At 41.7% G+C, this 20,028-nt stretch overlaps 2 protein-coding genes across 2 annotated transcripts; both read right to left on the bottom strand.

The window, feature by feature from the left end:
• Positions 1-81: 81 nt before the first annotated feature.
• LOC124205465 (guanylate cyclase 32E-like) lies at positions 82-7,234 on the bottom strand. Its single transcript, XM_046602910.1, has 18 exons — positions 7,079-7,234; positions 5,525-5,887; positions 5,246-5,419; positions 5,023-5,174; positions 4,728-4,910; positions 4,515-4,632; positions 4,181-4,436; positions 3,855-4,095; positions 3,599-3,775; positions 3,308-3,492; positions 2,639-3,188; positions 2,443-2,563; positions 2,173-2,373; positions 1,909-2,092; positions 1,695-1,835; positions 1,259-1,626; positions 999-1,189; positions 82-914 (listed from the first exon to the last, which is right to left on the bottom strand). Exons 2-18 carry the CDS (start codon positions 5,832-5,834, stop codon positions 627-629), a joined length of 3,840 nt encoding a protein of 1,279 aa, XP_046458866.1. The 5' UTR covers positions 5,835-5,887; positions 7,079-7,234; the 3' UTR covers positions 82-626.
• Positions 7,235-11,818: 4,584 nt separating this feature from the next.
• LOC124205484 (endoribonuclease Dicer-like) lies at positions 11,819-18,969 on the bottom strand. The gene is made up of 21 exons (XM_046602928.1): positions 18,739-18,969; positions 18,537-18,652; positions 18,319-18,468; positions 17,961-18,239; positions 17,835-17,894; positions 17,559-17,770; positions 17,361-17,493; positions 17,152-17,274; positions 17,002-17,083; positions 16,669-16,897; positions 16,279-16,576; positions 15,093-16,208; positions 14,716-14,951; positions 14,525-14,648; positions 14,214-14,456; positions 13,836-14,122; positions 13,166-13,579; positions 12,839-13,062; positions 12,550-12,715; positions 12,385-12,460; positions 11,819-12,297 (listed from the first exon to the last, which is right to left on the bottom strand). The coding sequence occupies exons 1-21, from the start codon at positions 18,787-18,789 to the stop codon at positions 12,153-12,155; spliced, it is 4,764 nt and encodes a 1,587-aa protein (XP_046458884.1). The 5' UTR covers positions 18,790-18,969; the 3' UTR covers positions 11,819-12,152.
• Positions 18,970-20,028: the final 1,059 nt, after the last annotated feature.

Raw genomic sequence — 20,028 nt, 5'->3', positions numbered from 1 at the left:
TATATAGGCTTCAAAAAAATCTCTTTTCCAAGTCCTGCATATGTAGCCTATACTATACGATCGAGCATTATTGATATAATATAAGCTTGGGAGTAATTTATTATTATCCAATGAAATATGTCGCATTGTGAGAAATTGTTGACGACTGACACCACCGAATTTACCAGTTTCCTCATCGTAATTCTTTCGCTCTACATTCTTTCGACATATCCTCTATATATATACTTATTGCTAAAATTCTAAAAAGAAAGGAAATACAAAACTGTCACCGGCAATACAATAAAAGGAGAAACCAAATATTACACCAACAAAAAATTGCACGCACACAAATCGCCACACGCGCTAATATCACAGACTTCCGATTACTGCACATTGGACCCAGCGTATACGGAAAGATGAGAATATCTATCATTTTAATAGCATTAGAATTGTCTGTCCTCTTGAGTCGTGACTAGAATCAAACCTATACATAATTTCCTGCGGCAGTTAATTAGAGAAAATGTCAAACGAGTCAAAAATTTCAAACAATAATAGCGGACATTGAGGGAGAATTTCAAAATGTTATGCAAAAGACGCGCAAATTTTCTGCGTTCTTGCATTTAAAATACCAAAAAAACATTAGAGTATTAATGCCTGCCATCGACGCTAATGTGGACATCATTATTTAGCTCCTGATGGCTCATCATTGTTAGCGATTCGTCAATAGGGTTCAATTCAGAGAGCGTGTGGACTTTGTCCGACAGGTAATGTGGAACTTCATGAGCCGCTGATTGATGGGCGTCGATTGTTGACTGGAGAGTAGACGGCGGCGGTACGTCCATTTCAACTGTAGAAAGACGCCTGGTACGTCTAGTACGCCCAGTACGCCCCGCCTCTTCACCAACCAGCCAATACGTCATCATTTCACCTTTGCCCTTTAGTAGTTGAAAGAAAAAAAAAAGATATTATTTGATTTGATTAACATTTGCAATTCAGTTGAAGTCGCGAGTGCAACTTACTCGAATGGACGTCATTCCACGCTCTTCAGTGATGAAACCGCCTAACCGATCTAAAAGCTCTTTGGTGGCTCTAGAAATGTGAATGCGGAGAGCTTGACCGGTTGATTCCATCCTGGACGCAGTGTTAACTGTGTCGCCAAAAAGACAATACCTCGGCATTTTTAAGCCGACCACACCGGCAACGCACGGACCTGATCAACCACAATCAATATTTTCGTATTACTTATAATTCGTATTCTCTGATTTCACAGCAGCAATACCTGAATGAATTCCAATGCGCAGTTTGAGCGTTTCTCCGGGTCTGTGCCGGATGTGAAAATTGCGTATCTCGGAGAGAAGGTGGAGGGCCAGCGAGGCGATTTCGGCTGCGTGGTGGTCTCGGTTGCGGATGGGCAAACCGCTGGCCACCATGTAGGCGTCGCCGACCGTTTCCACTTTGTAGGCGTCGTAATTCTCCAGGATGGAGTCGAACAAAGTGTAGAGCTCGTTGAGCAGACCGACGACCTGGAGCGGAGTGCTGGCCGCCGACAGCGACGTGAATCCCACGATGTCGCTGAAGTAGATTGTGACCGAATCGAAACTCTCCGCCTTGACGGGCTCTCCTCTTTTCAGCGATTCAACTACCGATCTGATTAATTGCAAGAGATTTTTTAAAAATTAGAATGGCGGAAATTTGTCACGACAAAAAATAATTACTTTGGCAAGACCCGGTGTAAAAGTGCTTCCGTCTTCTTCTTCTCCTCGACGAGTTGATCCGTCCGTTCCTGGACGAGACCTTCCAGGTTATGCGTATACTTCTCGTTCATGGTCATGAAGCTGTCGAAAATGTTGGGCTTCCTGGGAAAAGAAACAAAAACGAACGAATTGATTATTTGAATTTCCTTTTGGTTTTTATAATAGAGAAACTTACAATCCGGCTTCCATTTCCTTAAGACGGCCACGAATGGATTTGAAATTGGGACGCAATTCTGGCGTTTCTTGCCAGCAGTCCTCCATGCACCGAATGATGTACTCCTTGCAATCCAACTGCGAAACGGACGGCCTGAAGAATTTGTAGAAAAACCATTCCGGATGGGCGACTCTTTCGATGATTCCTGTCCAGCCAATATGGAATAACTTGGATCAGCAAACTGTTGTTCGAGTCAAAGTAAAGTTGTATTTTTTTTTTAAATACCTTTAGTCGACATGGTGTCCAACAAATCTCCCCAAGGTCCTTGACGGCCAAAGATTTCGTAGAGGATGATGCCAAATGAGAAGACGTCACCTTTCTGGGTTCCTCTAGGCAAAAAGTTTGGGTTGCGCAACAGTTCCGGAGCTCTCCACAAAAGCCGTCTATTGTCACACGTCGTTTTCGTTCGAGCTTCAGGACTGGAGGCTGCAATTAAACAAAAATATATTAGTTCCAATTATTACAAATTTTTAATTATAACTCAAAATAATTTACCTTTGAGTTCATGCAGACCGAAATCGGTGATTTGCAAAACCCAGCGCGAATCGACCAAACAGTTGGACGATTTCAGATTGCCGTGCGAAACGATTTCACTGTCGTGCAGGAAGGTCATCCCCTGCGAATATAATCAAGTATTGCAATTAATTCAATTTTGAAATAAGCGATAATTGAGCTGCGACGAGGGACATACCTTGATCAAGTCAGTGACGAGAGAGGCGATGAAGAAAGTGTCCAATTTGAAATCCAATTTCAGGACGTCCTCCAAGCTCCCGCGGGCGCAATAGGCCGTCAAGATGGACACACTCCCGTAGTCGACGGACACTCCCATGAATGAGACGACATTCTCGTGGCGGATGGAAGTCATCTGCTTCAATTCCTTGCACATGTTCTTTGTGAAATTGACGTTCTTCGTCGACGAGATGGCCTTGATGGCCACGACGTTGCCCTTGTAGCTTCCCGTTCGGATGTACAAACGTTTCACGCCCAGGTCGACAGATGGCGAATCTTCCTTGACGCCGCCGGAGGACGACCCGGAACCGGCACTGCTGCTGTTGCGCCTGCTGCTTTGCCCACAAAATGCAATGATAGGCCCTCGAGCTCCGTGAGGATCCGAGGTCACCGCCGCCAACGTAGAGGACTGCGGGCAATCGTTGATAATATCCTTAGAATTGGTGATGATGAATTCGCGAATGTCCACCTTCCAGAGCAAGCACGCCAATTTGTATTCGTAACAGTAGTGTCTATCGTTTGTGGAAGGGACAGCCAAAAAACCAGAAGGTTAAAAGATCAATTAAATTTATTTTATAGGAATCAATAAAATCACTGGGTGTAAAATTTGGATAGAAATCAGGATCCGCACCTGGAAGCGAAGCCGATAGTTGCAATGAGAACAACACCGGACAAGGTGCAAATGATGAAACTCCGCCAGTCGGGCGTCGCGACTCGGAAACATTTTTCAGACATGAAACCGCAAGGAGATTCGGGAACGGGTGGACCGGATCCGATCCAGTCGACTGGTCGACTCGAGTTCAAATAAAGAAAAACCTATACAGAAAAGCAACGGTAAAACCATTTAAAAATAAAAATCCAGAATCAAAATAGCTACAAAGTCTCCAAGAAAGAAAAGAAAAAACCCGTGAATAAAACTCACGAGGGAATCGTTGGGTGAATGACGAGCGCTGCTGATGTTGTGCTGGAAATGCCCAACGGGCTGCATGACGTAGTTGTGCTGTGTTCCTTCATCCGATTTGAAATGGTTTTCCCGGAAAGGCAACATGGAAAGAACCGTGTAATTACCCTCAGCATCGCCGTTCGAGTCGATAAACACCTTGCGGGTATAAAAGAAACAAACAGTGTATAAGAAATATGCTGATGGTTACATATAGAAATCTAAATATTTGACTCACGTCGTAACCAAGAACCGATCGATAGCGCCGATTGCGGATGCGTTCCATGACGCTGGTCCCATTGCGCGGATCGTAGCCGTCCGCCAGTGATTCCGTCAACGCCTGAGCGTAGATCGTCACGGAATCGTAAGCATGATAAGCGTGAATGGGAACGACGACGTCATCGGAGATCATTGGACGCCATTTAGCCAAGCAGAAAGGTGGCTGGGACGAGTACTTCATCATTTTGGCCGTCACTTTCCTGTGTGGTGGTGCGTTCAAAATTCCGGAAATGTTAAAAACTTGAACGTGCGATGAATATGAAACTGTTTGGGATATGAACTGACTTGAAATCCGGATTGCGCGGATAGGACTCGGTCACTTTTAAAACCGAGCGGAAGGCCTGGATGGCGTCGTCTTCCTTCATGGCCGACAGGTAAGGATCCGGAGCGCTGGTGTACTTGTGGGCGTTATTGCCCTCGGCGTCCAATATGAAATCGTCGATGGAAATGACCATGTAATCGCCGCTTTGCAGCTCTTTGATTCGGTAAAGAGCTTTGACGAAGTGGACCAGGGCCACATGCTGGCCGATAAACAGGTAAACTGTGTAGAAACCAATAATAAGTCCAATGAGCATCGAGGGCTGCAAATAATGCCATAGCCGTCAGCAATCCAACTTACTCCGCGTCTGTTGGTAAGAATTTCGAGCGATTTCCTTGATCGCTGTCACTTGAGCGGGCGCGTAATCGTCCAGATAAATGACATCGGTGACGTCAATGTTCGTCTCTCTGGCCGAATTCTTTTGTAAATCATTAAGCGAAATGTTAGCCGTCGAAAAATTAAAAAAAAAAAAAAAAAAAAAAAAAAAAAACAGATGATGATATAAATTAATACCTGGATGGCGTCCTTGATTTGAATCCATTCCGATCTCCTCCCGACGATGATAACGATCTTGTTCCAGCCGAAATTGCCAAGCAGAGCCAAGACTGATTTGGAGATTTTCGAGGAGGGTGGCATTGTGCGAGCGAAAGTGAAATAAGTCTGCGGCATTTCCGACAGTTTCGTTTCTGAGCATTTCTGTGCGAAATTGACAAGAAGAAAAATAATTCTAAAATAAGCTTCCGGAAATCAGAAGCGAGGAAAACGTTTGATAAAGATTTTAAGATCTAGATTTTTTACACATACGTACATGTGTTATCATGGGCAGATTCCAAGCGGCCGCCACCAACGCTTCGTCAGCACAGTACTGTCCGTCGGGCCCGATGAAGGCGACAGTTGAATTGTTATCCCTCATTTCGGTCATTCGGCGGATCGCCATGGCCGTTAGTCCGTCGTTCCCAACTTGAATATTATTGATGATCATTAATTGACATCTGCTGGTTACGTATCTAATATGAACAATAATCTCATACTCGGATTGCCGATGTCGGCCACTACAAATTGAAGTTTCCGTCCCGGTAAAAGATTGGGGTCGTTGTTCACTTCCTCGACGGCCAGCGGGATGGCCCCGAGCGTCATCCTGCTACTCGTATAAGAGCTTAGAAAGCCGATGGTCAACGGCACTTTCGGATCCTTGGCTAAACGGTCTTTTAAATGTTACGATCCCAACATTGGAGACGAAACAAGGAAGCCAACAAGAATCGAGGTAAACATTTGATAACGAATTCATTCCAACAATAAAAAAAACTCACCTGAGGAAATGAGATAGTTTGACTGACTGTATCTCTGCGGAGCTGCGAGTGATTTATCGCCAACCGCACTTTTCGATGGGTCAGGCAATCTCAGATCGGTGAGACCGAAGATGCCATCTTCGTTGTTGTGGTTGCAAGAGTCGACTAATTCATTGTTGGGCTTTTCGGGAACGATTGAGGGCGAAAATTGGTTTTCGCTGCTGGTGTTGAATTGCAAAGAGGTCGAATTAGTTTGGCTGTAACTCGTCAACAAGCCAAAGCACGACAAGAAGGCGTTGATCAACATTTGAATCTTTGATGAGCGCACCATCTTCAGTCTCTGATCATTTCCTTTTGGCCAGAATCTAAATAGTTCAATTGGACCTGTAACAAAATAGATACAAATAGTTACTACTGATCGCTTTCCTTTCCACAAGAACTATGATGGCGAAGAGTGTTTCACTTTTCAGCCAATTCTATAGTCTGATGCCATTTGTAACAAAAAATTATAAGCAAGGAAAACGTCCAGCCGGTTTCTGGGCTAAAAGAGAGGCTTCGCAACATACCCATTGACCACACGACCAGCTGTCGCTTTTTTCAAAGTGTTAGCTTTTGGCTATACTTCGCATAGATTCCCAGTTTTCCCCCACTATCGTCGACTGGGAAATATCACAAAGTGTGACTTCAGATGTGTGTATAAAAATACTCCAAGTATTAGATGGACCAATGCTCACTCTACACACACACACATTTTCAAAAAGATTTGGATGAAGACTTTTTCTAAAAGGAAGAAACTCCCTGCTGATCTGCTACTTATTTTTTGCTCGCAATTTATTTTTTCTCACGGTTGATGCTTTCTTTTTTTTCATCAAGTGATGTATAGTTAGTTCCTTGGTTTTTTTTGCGCTTTTATCTGGCTATATTGGCAAATTTTTACACAGAGTTTGATAGTGAGAAAATCTAAAAATAGTCGAATCAAAATAGTTTCCGTTTTCCGTTGGTTATTTTAAATCTAATCCGATTAACAGCATTTGTTAAATGTGTTTCGCGTTAAACAACAAAAAAAAAATGGAAACTTTTTGCAGAAATATACAAAGGCAAAAGTTTCTTTTTAAAAAAAATTCTTTAAACTGTGACGCAACTTCAGGCACTATTACCAAATAAAGGATAAAAAGGCCCAGCCTAAAAATGCTTCTTCACGCTGAAATTAACTGGCCGTAACGCAAACGTAGCCCTGAAGCGGTTGCTAGGGAGAAATGTTGGGCATTACCTGGCGTCTAGAAGGTATCTAGAAGCACAAATAGTCACGTACACTACCTCAACGTTAGCAATGTAACCCTTCGGTGTAAAAACCGTTTTTGAAACACAATGGACAATAGTTCATTGGATATATTCCAAGGTAAACTCGGGTAAACTTAGAGACCCTCAACTGTCTGTACACAGCAAAGTTTTGACATTGGATTTCTGTACAATAATTACTATGCGTAACAATTACAAAATAAATGGTGAAGTATAGATTTCTAATTTAAAAACAAAACAAAAAATTAACTAAATTAGTTTTTCTTTTTTAATTACCGTAATTTGTTCCTTGTTGTAGTGGGCCGGGCACAGGAGGGCTGGGGGCTGGTCTGAAGAAGGCGGAGGATATACGATGGAGACAAGTTTATTTAGCGCGCGACTCGGTAGCGATCCGGTGAGCGTTTGAGAGCCAAGTCTGCCCAACGGCTCGTTATATCTAGCGCTAAAACCGTTTGACTCGCACAGGCTACTGCTACCTATCGTCTCTTTATATCGTTTTTATCATTTGTCTATTTCTTCGTTTTCCGTCCTCCGCCTTCAGTTTACAGTCAAAAGAAGTTCTTATATATTAAATAGTGGTTATCGTGAGATTGTGGTGGTGTGAGGGGAGAGAAGAAAACAAATGAGGAGGGGACGAATTTAATAACGTGCGTCACTATACTGTAATACCTTGTCTGCACCCAGTGGCTTTTGTAATCATTAATGCTCATTTCCACGGTCTTATCCGTGAATCCACTGCTGTAGCACAAGCAATTCAGCAGCGAATTGAAGGAGACAGGGTTTCCCATGGAAAACGTCTATACCTCGATTTACCTTTCCTAACAGTCCCTTAATACTTTGCTTTCGTTTGAGCAGTGAATTCATCATCTTTCCTTTGATTTGAAATGAATTTGTAGATAATTCCAAGGACGGAAAAGCGTTGCGGTTTCCAATAGGCTGACCCTCGCAATCTTTGCGTTATCCAGACTAATACAATTGAATTGGTAAATGATGAAACTCTAGAGATAATAATAAAACATTGCGATTGCGAAAGAAATGGCAATGGACTTGGCGTTCAAGACCAGGGTGATCGTTATTAGTTGCCACTAAAAAAAAAAAACCCAGACAGTTGTCAACTGCTGGTACATCGTGTGAAAAAAAATAAGAGCAATTTTTCTACGACTGGACTGTGAACTTCCTTAATCAATGCGAGAACAAAGTATTAAAAAACTGCCAAACTACTTGGAACTTTCAGTTTTTCGGTGTAAAACTGCGAATCTCGTTGTACCATTGGTCATTCTTGTTAGACAAAGTCAACCGTCAACGAAAAAAAATATTGGCGAATTGCGGTGCGTGGGAGAATGGATAAACTTCGCTACACCGCCCCTTTTCGTTGTTTCACACGCCAGTAATTGAACCGAAGAGGGGGAAACACAGACGAGACAACACGCAAAATGTTGTCTTTTCCCCGGCAGCAATCAATGCAAAAAGATAAATAAATAAATAAAAAAAAAAAAAATCAACCAAAAGAAGACTCGATAAATGAAATGAAATGCAAAGCGGAATTTCCTATAGCATTAAATTTTTTTTTAAACGTATTATTATTGGAAAATTTATACCTATGGGGGGGCAAAGCCAAAGTTACATCACAGGTGCTTTAAAATAATGGAACAATAAACGAGTTACTCGAATCTATAACGCCAGCTGCTTTCCTAACTGTTTGATTAGCCTATAGGACTCGATAAACAGCTGCTGTAGCGTTACATCGGTTACGACATCGTCCTCAGGAGTAGCAGTTCAAATGGGTCCCATCCACCGCGTGCTGGTGCATAGTCTGAAGGAAATGACAAATCATAAAAATAAAAAAATAAAACCCACCATGTAATACAAAACAAAAGACATTTTTAAAAAAATTTTAAGTGAACCGTCTCTAGTCTAAACGATTATCGGCGTGTGGATGTCGAATTTTCCAATTAAATACTGAACAGGAACAAGAGCGGTGGACGGCGGTGGATTATTATGATTGCGGAAAAAGCGTGAATCTGCGGATGGCGCGTTGTCATGTAGGATTTCGTCCTTGGGTGCATTACTTGAACTTCAAAAGAAAATGAAAGAATAGATAAAAATGTCTGGGGTGTTTCCCCTCGTCCCCATCCGGCAGATCAATGACAGAGTAATGTCGTGGAAAGAATAAGCGCTATAGACTATACACAACACAATCACGCACGGACCATAATACCCGAAGCACCGGCTATATATACAGAGCACGAAAGAGAAAAAGGAACCGCGTGGTTGAAGCAAATAAGCACAGCTGGATGGATGCGCGGATGGCATCAACCGTGAAAGTAAAATGAGGAAAAAACAAAATTGCCATCAGCAGGCTATTACTTAGGAAATTGAAGGCGTTCGAAATACTACATGGTTTTTAGTCATTCCGAAACTTATTACGACTGCTTTGTACATACCCGCTGACCTCTCATTTTCAGTGGATGCGCATCTATTTTAACAACAACCTATAGACCCTACGGATAGTTGTTGTTGCGCAGTGGGAATTTTGAGAAACCCAAAAGTTTAAAAGTTTCGAGGATCCCGCCTTTTCAATCTTCTGGTCATGATGATGTTCATCACGATTCATGGCTATGTATACCGCAACAAAGGGATAACGTAGTTATTTGGGCTTTTGATGTCCATAATTAATGTGACTGCTGAAATTCGTCTGTCTGTCGAGAATTTTTATCGTTTCAACCGATCGGTCGGTTCAGACAGTAACTCTGACGTAATCATCATCCTGTGTACTACGAGTTGAGAATAACACTATTTTTTAGATTCAAATGTAAAGCCCATCAGCTAAAATTTTTCAAGCACTTGACCAACTGGCAACGTGCGGAGCAGATAATTCATGCGGAACAAAATTTTGTTTTTCAACGTTTTTCTTTCTTTTATTGTTCCACTTTTGAACGATTGGCGTCGTCGTGAATAGCGCATTTAGGCACCATTTCCTCTTTGCACCACCCCAAATGCGGAAATTTCCTGGAAGAGCTGGAATATATTTATATACACAACAAAGCGATGAATTACACGATATGTTGTGTAGAACATCCCGGCCTGTTTTCTATTCGATTCCTGGTTCATTCCAGTTGTATCCAGTTTTTTTTTTTTACTTCTCAGTTCTCACCCATCAACATTTTTATAAGTCTGGGTTTCTTTTTGTGAGGTAGGTTCTTCCTCTTTCATGGCGGGGAGTTGTCTGGAAAAGGTGAGACTGTCTCAGTGACTATAGTGCGGTTAAGAGTGTAATAAGTACTTCTTTTGCCTAGCAACCAGAACTGAACTAAAAATCATTTATAAGAAAAAGAAAAAGAAAACAAAAATTCGCGCACTCAATAGAACATGAGTAAAAATGGACTTAAATAACAAATTCGTTTCTATAAAAAACCGCTGTCTTGTTATTTCTATTTTCTTTTCTTTTTATAAATCCACTGTATATAGTCTTTTGAGATACGTACGCATTTCATTTAAACGTTGCTAGCGGTGAAATGATAATAATAGTCTCTATTGCGATGTTCCCTCCTTTCGTGTCAGTCGCACCTTCGTTAATATAGAAAAAATGTTCACATGTACATCGCAAACCTCAAAGCAGAATAATCACAGCTATTTTCAAAATGAACTATATTCTCGTCTTTTAATTGGTTCACTACTTATAGCATCAAATGAGCAAAAAAAACTTACAACTAGAACAGAAAATTGGAAATAGATTTTTTTAAAGAGAAAAGAGTGCTGTACTATATTGCGTCATCAGAGTGGAATGAACTGTTCCGCCTTGATAAGTCTAAAGCTAAGCCCAGTTGCTATAAAGAAAGCTCGTCAAAATGAAAATTGGATTACATTCCAAATAATGATGACTTCTATTTTGATAACGTCAGCAGCTCACTAGAATGTATACTAAATTTGTTCGGATAATAATTATTTTAACATATTTTATACGAATTTTGACTCTTATCAATTCTTATTAGGCTTAACAGTTCAGTCACATATACATCATGTAAAAAAAAACCAGTGAATCAATTCAATCGTCGATCATTTATTCATGATTCAATATATGCCGAGCAATAAAAAATAAATAAAATAAAAAAATACGACCCCAAACGTTTTTGGACATTGTATACGTACATCATACACCTTACGGAGTCAAGGTTATATGAGGAACGTTTGGTTTTGAATAGCTCGATAAATTTTAGCTTTCAAAGCAAAAAGCAATAAAAAGGATCTTCCTTTTCCTCCTGCTGTCTTTTCTTTATTCTTGTGACCTCAACGAAAAGTTTGTTGAAGTTTGTCTTATTCTTCTTCTATATACTGTATTAGCAACTGCAGGTGTTGCTTTAGTATATATTTTTTTTCCGGGACTGGACTGTGAATATAATGAGGGTTATTGAAAACACGACATACCATGTTCAACTTGGTACAACTGGTATTATTTATATATGTCTTATCACTCGCACTTTCCCTCTTTTGGGAACAATAAGTGCGGGACACTTTTTCCAGCTACACTGTATTTCTGACATTTTCCAGTTATAGCCAGAAATTGTCGCTGACTGCCTTGGCTTTCTCTTGGGTCTAAAATAGTTATTCGTTTTCAGAACAATGAATATTTCGAAGTACGGGTGGATTGGACTAAAATAAAAAATTTAGACAGGTGCCTGATTGTGATTGTGATGTTTCTTTTGTGAATGTAGGTATATTGTATATTCCCTCCTTGCTGTCGCGCAAGAGCTCAACGATTTGCTGTTGACAAGCTGCAAGCTGGACAAAAACTGGTTAACTAAATACCTGCATATACTAGTTTCCTTTTTCTTTTTCTTTTTTATTCCCATGTTTATGGTTGTGTGCAGAAAATTTCAAATTTTTGTTTCACCGTCGTATATATTTAATAGTTCGTGCGCAGTTCTCATTTTATTTATTGTGTGCCGTTTTTTTTTGTACCTTTAGCTTTTTTAAATATACCCACGTCGAAAGTGTAGATTAGAACATGAAAGTGTGTCGATCTGATCAGTGTATTGCGAAGAATTTTCTGTGACGCACACGATACAGAAGATTGGGTTTATGGGCTCATTTCTACTGGAACTCGGAGGGAATTGCGCTGGGCACAGGACGGAAATACCGTTCCCGGTAACACGGTACAGGTATATAGGCAATATATACGACGTTAGTTCAACATTCACTATATATCTATGAAACAATGTTATGTAATAATAGGCTAATTATTTTTTTTTTCGTGCAAGGTGCAAAAAGAATTAAATTTGGGTCGATACAAACTCCTGAAAATTTATTCGACGTGAACTGTGTTTAAACGGCCACGGGCAAAAGACGAGTTTCAAATGCCGAGTTGACTAAGCGCATACTTGGCCGCGGTATTTTTAGCTATTCGCGAATTCTTTCCGACTCCTTTGTACAATCGACCGTTATTCAGAACCTCAACAGCTATGCAAATACGCCCGTCTGGAAGGTTCTCTAGGGTCCTATATAAGGACACACACACACAAATAAAACGAATAAATTACCTGACACATATTCTTTGTATGTAAATGACTAGATAGATAGCATACTTGAACTGGACCTTCCCCGGATATTTTTCGTAAATCGTTCTAATTGGAGACTTGGGAACTACTCGCGTGCAAGCTTCTACAGAAATAGAATTGAGTTCAATCGCATATAGTTTGATATGAACATGTAGCGTAACCGCGGTGGCAGCTGATAATAAATTGTCTTACCGATTTCTTCCCGGATGAGCGGATAGAAAACTCGCCAAACCACGTCCAGCGACATGTCCGAATCGAGAAACACGGCTCCGACTAGCGATTCAAATATATCGCCCAGGACTTTGGGAACTTCGACGGCTTCGGCCATCGGGTCATCGTGAGTTCCAATCAGGAAAAACTAGATCGTTCGAAGCGACATCATCCATATAGAAATTGGTCAGCGTTAAAAGCTATTAGGTTCTAAATAATTAGACGACACGTCTAGTGAGTTAGACGATTCGTGACCAAAAAGGCAACCAACCTCATCGGGCATTGCGTGATCGCACATTTCCTGTTGCTGAACGAATCGATCGATCGCTTGGTGGACGTCGGGGACCAGGTGTTTCAGATAGCGATGGAATCCATTGCGCACGGCCAGCACGGCGAAGGTGACGTTGTTGACCAGCGCCGATCTCATGTCGCTCAGCGCGCCGGGAGTCAATTGAAACAGCCGGCAGTCGTACAGGTATTTAGTAATCAGATAGTCTGCGACGAAACATCAAATGCTCAACATCAAACGGACAATTTAAAGGAAAAATAAAATAAAATAAAATCGGGTAATAATTCAAGGACGCGCTGTCCAACTCACCAAAGACGGCATCGCCCAGAAACTCGAGCCGCTGATAGCAACTTGTCATCCGATTGTGATGATACGAAGCGTGACTGAAGGCTTGCAGCAGATAAAAGCGATTGCCAAATCGAAAGTTGAGGCTACTCTCCAGGGTCTCGAAGCCGGCGAGATGGTCGTCCAGAAGATGTTGAGCCTGCGGCGAATCGAGCAACAAAGGCTCCGGTGGAGTGCCACCGAAAGAAGAAGAAGAAGAGGAGGAACCTTCGTCGCCACTCGGATCCGGAACGTTGACTCCCATCCAGCGCATCACTTTGAGAGCGCCTTTGATTCCGTGGAGCGTCAGGTACAAGCCGAATAGAGCTTCCACCGAATCCGCTACAGATTTCTTGGATATTCTCTGCCACAGTTTAGCATTCGGTTTTTCGTCGGTCTCTTAAGTAATTTCAACCGAGAATATTTTATTTTATTAAATCAAATCAAAAATGAATTAATTTAAAAAAAAATTCAAATGATTATTTTTTTAATTCAAAAGATTTTTTTCAAAATTCAAATTAATTTTTTTTAATTCAAATAATTTTTTTAATTCAAATGAATTTTGTTTTAATTCAAAAATTTTTTTTGCAATTTCAAATTAATTATTTGCAAAATTCAAATCAATTTTTTTACAATTAATTAAATTGAATAGTAACCAATGCCATGCAGTCATCGTCAGTGTTGTTCGGAAAGTAGCAGGGTGGCAACCAGTTCTCTTTGGCCACGAATTTCGTGGCCACGACGAATCGCGGAATCGATTTGATTTTGCCCAGTTTGAAAAGATTTCGATTGCACACTTGAAGCATCCGCAAGTGGGTCATCTTGCCCTCGTGAAAGTGGTTGGGTGAGTCGCAATAAACGCGAATGCTGGCCGCCAATTTCAGGAACGAATCGCCGATCACTTCTAAACGTTCCAAATCGTAGCCGGCGTTGGCTACTGACCTATAAACCAAAATCGACAACAATAATTGTCGTTGATGGATTATATTACTTTGTTTGATGTGTCGAGTGATAAGTCAATTATATGTCGTACGTGGTCAAGGCTTGCAAAACTTCACCCGGAGACGGACCCTTTGGGCAATTGTCTATTGGCCCGTCGTCAAAACGAAAGTTATCCGCAAAAGCGGCTGAAGAATTTTGAGTTGACATTTGTTTTTTATTAAATTTCAGTCCCGCCGATTTCACCGGCGAATTAATTCGGTTAACTTCTGGAATAAATAAATCCACGTTCCAAATGGAAATTTTCAAATCCACATCGTCGTCTTCTCTATTTAACCTGCAATGATATTCAACAGAGGAAATGTCGATCGAAATTGAATTGTAGTTTATGTCATATATCTTTACGTCATATCAGTTTGCATCAGATCGCCTTCATCCATATCATTCTGCTCACTTTTCTCAACAATTTGTGACGGTAGCTGCTGGCATTTGCCATTGGTTTTCATCTGTAGAGGTTCCCATTGAAGATCTAAATAGAAAATGTGATCATATACAATAGGAGTATTGGCCAAAATACAACTTGGTATTGCACATACTCGGAGGTAAAACAGATAGCCCGAGGCCCGTTTTGGCTTGAATTTCCATCCTCAGCTCGTCGGCCAATAGCAACGAGTTCAAACGATAAAAGATGGACGGAATCCACACCGCCTGTCTCCACATGGAAGCCGGAAAACGGTGAACTTCACAGAATTCCGGCACGAAGTAGATGCTCCCCTTTGGCAGCGATTTTATTTCGCCGTCGTCATCCGCCGCTTCTTTGCGGTTAACGTACCTGTGAGAAATGAGAAACAAAAAAAATATATATCGCGGGAACGGCGGATTGAAACGAATCGATAAATTGCGTTGCTATACGCTAGCGGAACATATATAGACAAACTAGTTATTGATACTGAAAGCGATTTTATCTTTTTACTTTGGCGTGAGAAAATTGAACGTTTTGAACGATTCCTTTCTGACTTCCAGGAGCGGCTGGCTAAGATTTGCGATTATCGCGTTATGGCGATCGCTGAAATAGTTGGCGTACGTGGCGTAAGCTGGATTGGGGAACCGGGAAAGCGGAGTCACTTCCGGACGAACGGCATTCACATAGTAGCAGGAAGATTTCCCTTTCGTTTGGTCGTGGTGAGCGGTGACCACCGCGTCGCCGTACACTTTGAAATAGTCAACGACTCGGTTGCTGCTGGACGACGATGATGGCGGGTGTGGCTGCCAATCGGGGATAGTTGAATCGAGGTGCTCATTCATGAAAGCCACGTCGATTCGATTGTTTGTGATGGGGACGACCAAATAACTGCCGCGCGATGGATTGTACTGCTCCTCGCCCGGCAGTTGTAGAATCTTTTCGAAGAGAAACTGCTGGAAATGGTGGCAGAGTTTGACGTCGTCGAGAGTCAATCTCAAGAAGCTGTCAACTTCCAGAAATCCAACGTTGATTTGGCCAGCCGGCGAGTACAATCCGAACGGATTGATCGCTGGCAATTTCTGGCTGGACAGGAAACCCATCCGGCGCTGGGCGCGATTGGGGTCGAACTGGTTCTCTGGCTGGACCGAATCCTTGACCACTTCGTAGGTGAACAAGTAAAGGTAAAAGGGCGAGGCGATTACGCCATCCAAGAGCCGGGCAACTCCTCTGAAGTAGAAGTCGCTTCCTTGTGAATTTTCCAATTGACAATCGATATCGAAGTCGACATTTTCGTCCGTCTCCAGCACCACACTTTTACTGAGCGGCATCAAATGCTGGTCGTCCAATTCGCCCAGCTGGTGGAGGCGAATGCAGGCCTGCAGAGACACTTCCTGTTTGGCCAGCCGTTTGGAAGGCATGACTCGACCGATCAATTCGTCTCTCAACGGGCAATTGAGCGGCAGCAGTAAAGTGCATCGAAAGTGATCCTGGACGGTCGATCCTAGCCTTCTAAGGTGATTGGTGTGATCCCTGTCCATTTCAGCTAGTCTTCTAGCGCTGATTCGGTTGACCACGTAATAAGGAGCAAGTGGCGCCGATCCATCCGACGGCAAAGTAGCGCAATACCTAAATATTTTACATCAAATTAAATTAAATGAGAGTTATAATCAACATTCTCTGGCAGATTTATTCTTACCAATTTAGTAACGAAATGGAACTCAGAAGAGTGACGCGAGGTCCGTCCGGATAGGGACAATAAGGCGGTATGATTGTTTGCCAGAGTTGTTCCAGTTGTGGATCGCTCGGTTCGTCGTCCGTCACGCTGGACATCATCAGAGATGAAGGGTCCATCAGAGACTGTTCTATAAAGTGGAAGCCGGCCAGCGTGTCGAGAAAAGGGCTCAGCGTCTCTGTCGGCACCATCAAAATGTAAAAAGCGTTTGGCGAACGGGCTCGTCCCTTGGACTGGACGTAGTCGCAAAATGTTTTAATGCCTAGAAATAATCAATCAGAACGTTATGATTAGATGTAACCCACTATAAATATGAACGATTGATTTTGATTTAATAATACTAAATAAACCTACCGTCGAAACGGATGACTAGATTGCACGCTCGGACGTCCACGCCTTCCTCCAGGACGGAAGTGGCCACTAAAAGATTGCAGGTGCCATCTCGGAATTGGCGAATGATTTTGCTCTGGCTCTGATTGAGGTGGTGGTTTTCTTTCATTTTCCCTTTGGGATTTCCAGAAGCCTGGCCCATCGTGAATAACGGATTCAGATAGGAAAGACCAGGATCACATTGACTAGCCTCCTAAAATAAAATATTAAAAATGGTATTTCCCAATTTTTGTTTGACGTCAAAATATTTTAACTTTCTCACGGATCTACTATAAATGTTCAAAATTGGTTTTATACTCGAAGTATGTGGTAAAGGACGTTGGCAGAAGATCGGCGTTCGACGAACACAATGCTGCACAGCGGGGTAAATTTGGCTGCCCTGAATTACAGAAATTTAAAAAAATATAACAAACACGCATTAATACTTTGTTTTGGGTATAAACAAACGTGTCAATTTCTCCGGGACTGAACTGACGCAAAATATCCATCAGGCGTGTCACGTGCGGAGTGGTAAAAAGGCGGAGGCGATCGAGTGGACTCAATTGGCCGAAAATAAATCCACAGATTTTCCTAAAATGAAACGCAAGTTATATTAAAGTCAAACGGTAGGCCTAACATCTTTAAAAAATGTTGGCAATTAATTGCAATTCATTTACCGGATTTCCTCCAACATCACATCCACGATTTTGAAAAATCTGTTGACGAGCTGAGAGTTATTCACGGATTGAAATCCCAGTCGCCGGATCTCTTTGCTAAAGATGGATACGGTGTGATTAGTACCGTACGGACCTTATTACATCAAACAAAATGTAGGTAATAATGCAAATTGAGCCCTTGTTCAATGATTAACTTACCAAATATACTAGTCAAAATTTTGATTTCTCGTAGGATATCAGTCAGTTCACCAGGACAGGGGGAATCGCAATCGAGGTCTCCACGAAGTTCCATCAAACAAGTGTCCAACAATTCTTGAATATGCGATGACAGCCAGGCCGTATTACTGTTTCCGGTATTCTCCTGCCAACTGGAATACTCGCAGATGATTTCAATCGGTTTCGTCGAATATCTGTACGGTATCCATTTGATTATAAGAACACAACATATGTCACAAAAACAATTATTGCACTTACCCAGCAATTTTGTGCGGATGTGCAGTGCGAATGATGGAGTTCATGGAGGTCTTGAGCTTGCTAAAATGTTTGATCAAATTAAAACAAATTAAATGTGCTGTAGGATGTGGGTGATTGATTGATTACCTGATATTTTTCGTCACGTCTTTGGGTTTGCATTTCTCCAGGAAAAGGGCGGCCGTCAGCCCCAGAACGCGCGGGACACTGCCGGCCCCGTGGCGCTGGCAAAATTCATTCAAAACGATCAGCGAGTGTTTCATGGGCGACTCTTTGACGGCCCTGTGGCATTCGTCGATGACCAAGAGTGCGACCTGGCCGACCGTGATGAAACCGTGGTTGACTGCGTTGACGAAGAGCTGGGCCGTCATAACCAAGACATTGTTCTTCTCCAATTCCTTGGCCCATCTGGAATAGGATTCAAATCGTCTGCTGTGTTGCATTTGGCTTTTAATTGTAAGTTTCGGGGTCTTTGAAATATCCGAACCTGTCGCCCTTCCACAAGTCGACGCCGAGCTCTCCGTAATATTCGCCCACTTCCAGACAGGTGTGCCGGCGGATGTAGGCGGCCTGCTGCTTGGCCAGAATGACGGTGGGCACCAGAAAAACGACGCGCCGTCCATCTTGCGCCAACGGCCTGAAACACTTGATCTGTGCAGCAACTTAATCGCATATACAGTAATTGGGAAGATAATACAAACTCACTTGTTGACTTGGGCCGCATAGTCGCGGATAAGTAGGACGGCGATCATTGTTTTGCCCGATCCCGTCGGCAGGTACACGATCGTGTTCTCTCGTCTGGCGTGCTCGTACAGTTCCAGCTACAGATTTTAGACACATCATGAGCAATTCAAATATTAAAGCTAGATTATTTATTGTCAACTTGAAAATGATTTGTTTCTTTTACTTGGTAATTTCTGGGAATCGAATTTTCCTTTGGTTCTTCAATCGGCGACATTTTTCGAATAACCTGTCGACTATATAAGACGTCTGGGTTTTGTGACTGCGAGACTGGACTGCCAGTAATTTCTTCGAGATTTTGCAATTGTTCAACCGACACCCAAGTTAGTCAATAACTGAATAGTTATAGCCGGGCCGAGTAATGTGACTCGGGACTCAAAATGCAATGCATTCTTTCCTTTTCTTTTCGTTTTATCTACAACTTCGCTATCGGATTACTCATCTTGTCCAATACACACCGTATATTTGTGTTTGCTCGCAGCAGAACTGATATGGGTATATTTGATTAACCTCGTATCGTTGTTTATTTTACAATTTACGACATATTATTCTGAGAATATTCTCTCCTTATCGCCATTCTAATTAGTTGAACATAATAGCCGAGGGTAAGTAAATTGCGCAAATTCTATTCTCACGACTCACGAGATTTTTATCAATTATTTTTAAAAATAAAAATGAGAGGTAATGCACGCTGAGGCTAAGGAGTATAAATATTTGCTCGAAAATAATTCATAGAGCACTTTTTGACCAGTCAAAAAAAAGTCACCCGGAACCCATCACTTACCGTGCACCAGCTGTTCAATTTTATAAATCACGAATCACATTATATTCGTACCCTATAATATTATTATGCAATGTATAGCGTCGATTCGAGAGGTGATAATATTAAATTTTACGGTTCTTCTTGTGCCATTGATTTGAAAACATTAACAGGAGGTCTTTGAGTTCAATGTAAAAATGTTTATGTGCGATTCATAGAAGATAATTTTGTATTTTACAGAAATCACAAAAGGGAGTCGGCAGACAAGGAATTGTATCTCTCGCTAAACTCTCGGACCCATCATACGACCAGCAATCAATCTCTCTGAGACTTGATGAGCATGAACAATTAAAAACTTTTATTATTATTAGGTCATAATTTTATAGGAAACATTTAATATAGCACGACCAAATTTAAAAATTAAGGTGATTCGTACATAGTAACATATTAATACAATTATATAATAGGATACTCCCACAAATGAATATAATCGAGAAATAATCAAAGAAACAGATAAGATTTTTTTTTTTTAATTATTATTGGGGGATTGGTCCTATGCATCACAGATCCTGACGAGTAAGTGACATGAGTGTATATAATACCACGCATGGCAATCATCGGAAATAACGGGGGAAATCTCCAAGAGAGTATTACAACAAATCATAGAGGATCGCTCTTTATAGTACAAGGTATCTA

The sequence above is a fragment of the Daphnia pulex genome, chromosome 2, assembly GCF_021134715.1.
Source record: "Daphnia pulex isolate KAP4 chromosome 2, ASM2113471v1".
NCBI classification, from domain to species: Eukaryota; Metazoa; Arthropoda; class Branchiopoda; order Diplostraca; family Daphniidae; genus Daphnia; species Daphnia pulex.
Note: the sequence above shows the minus strand (reverse complement) of the source record. Positions and strands in the feature narration are given on the sequence as shown.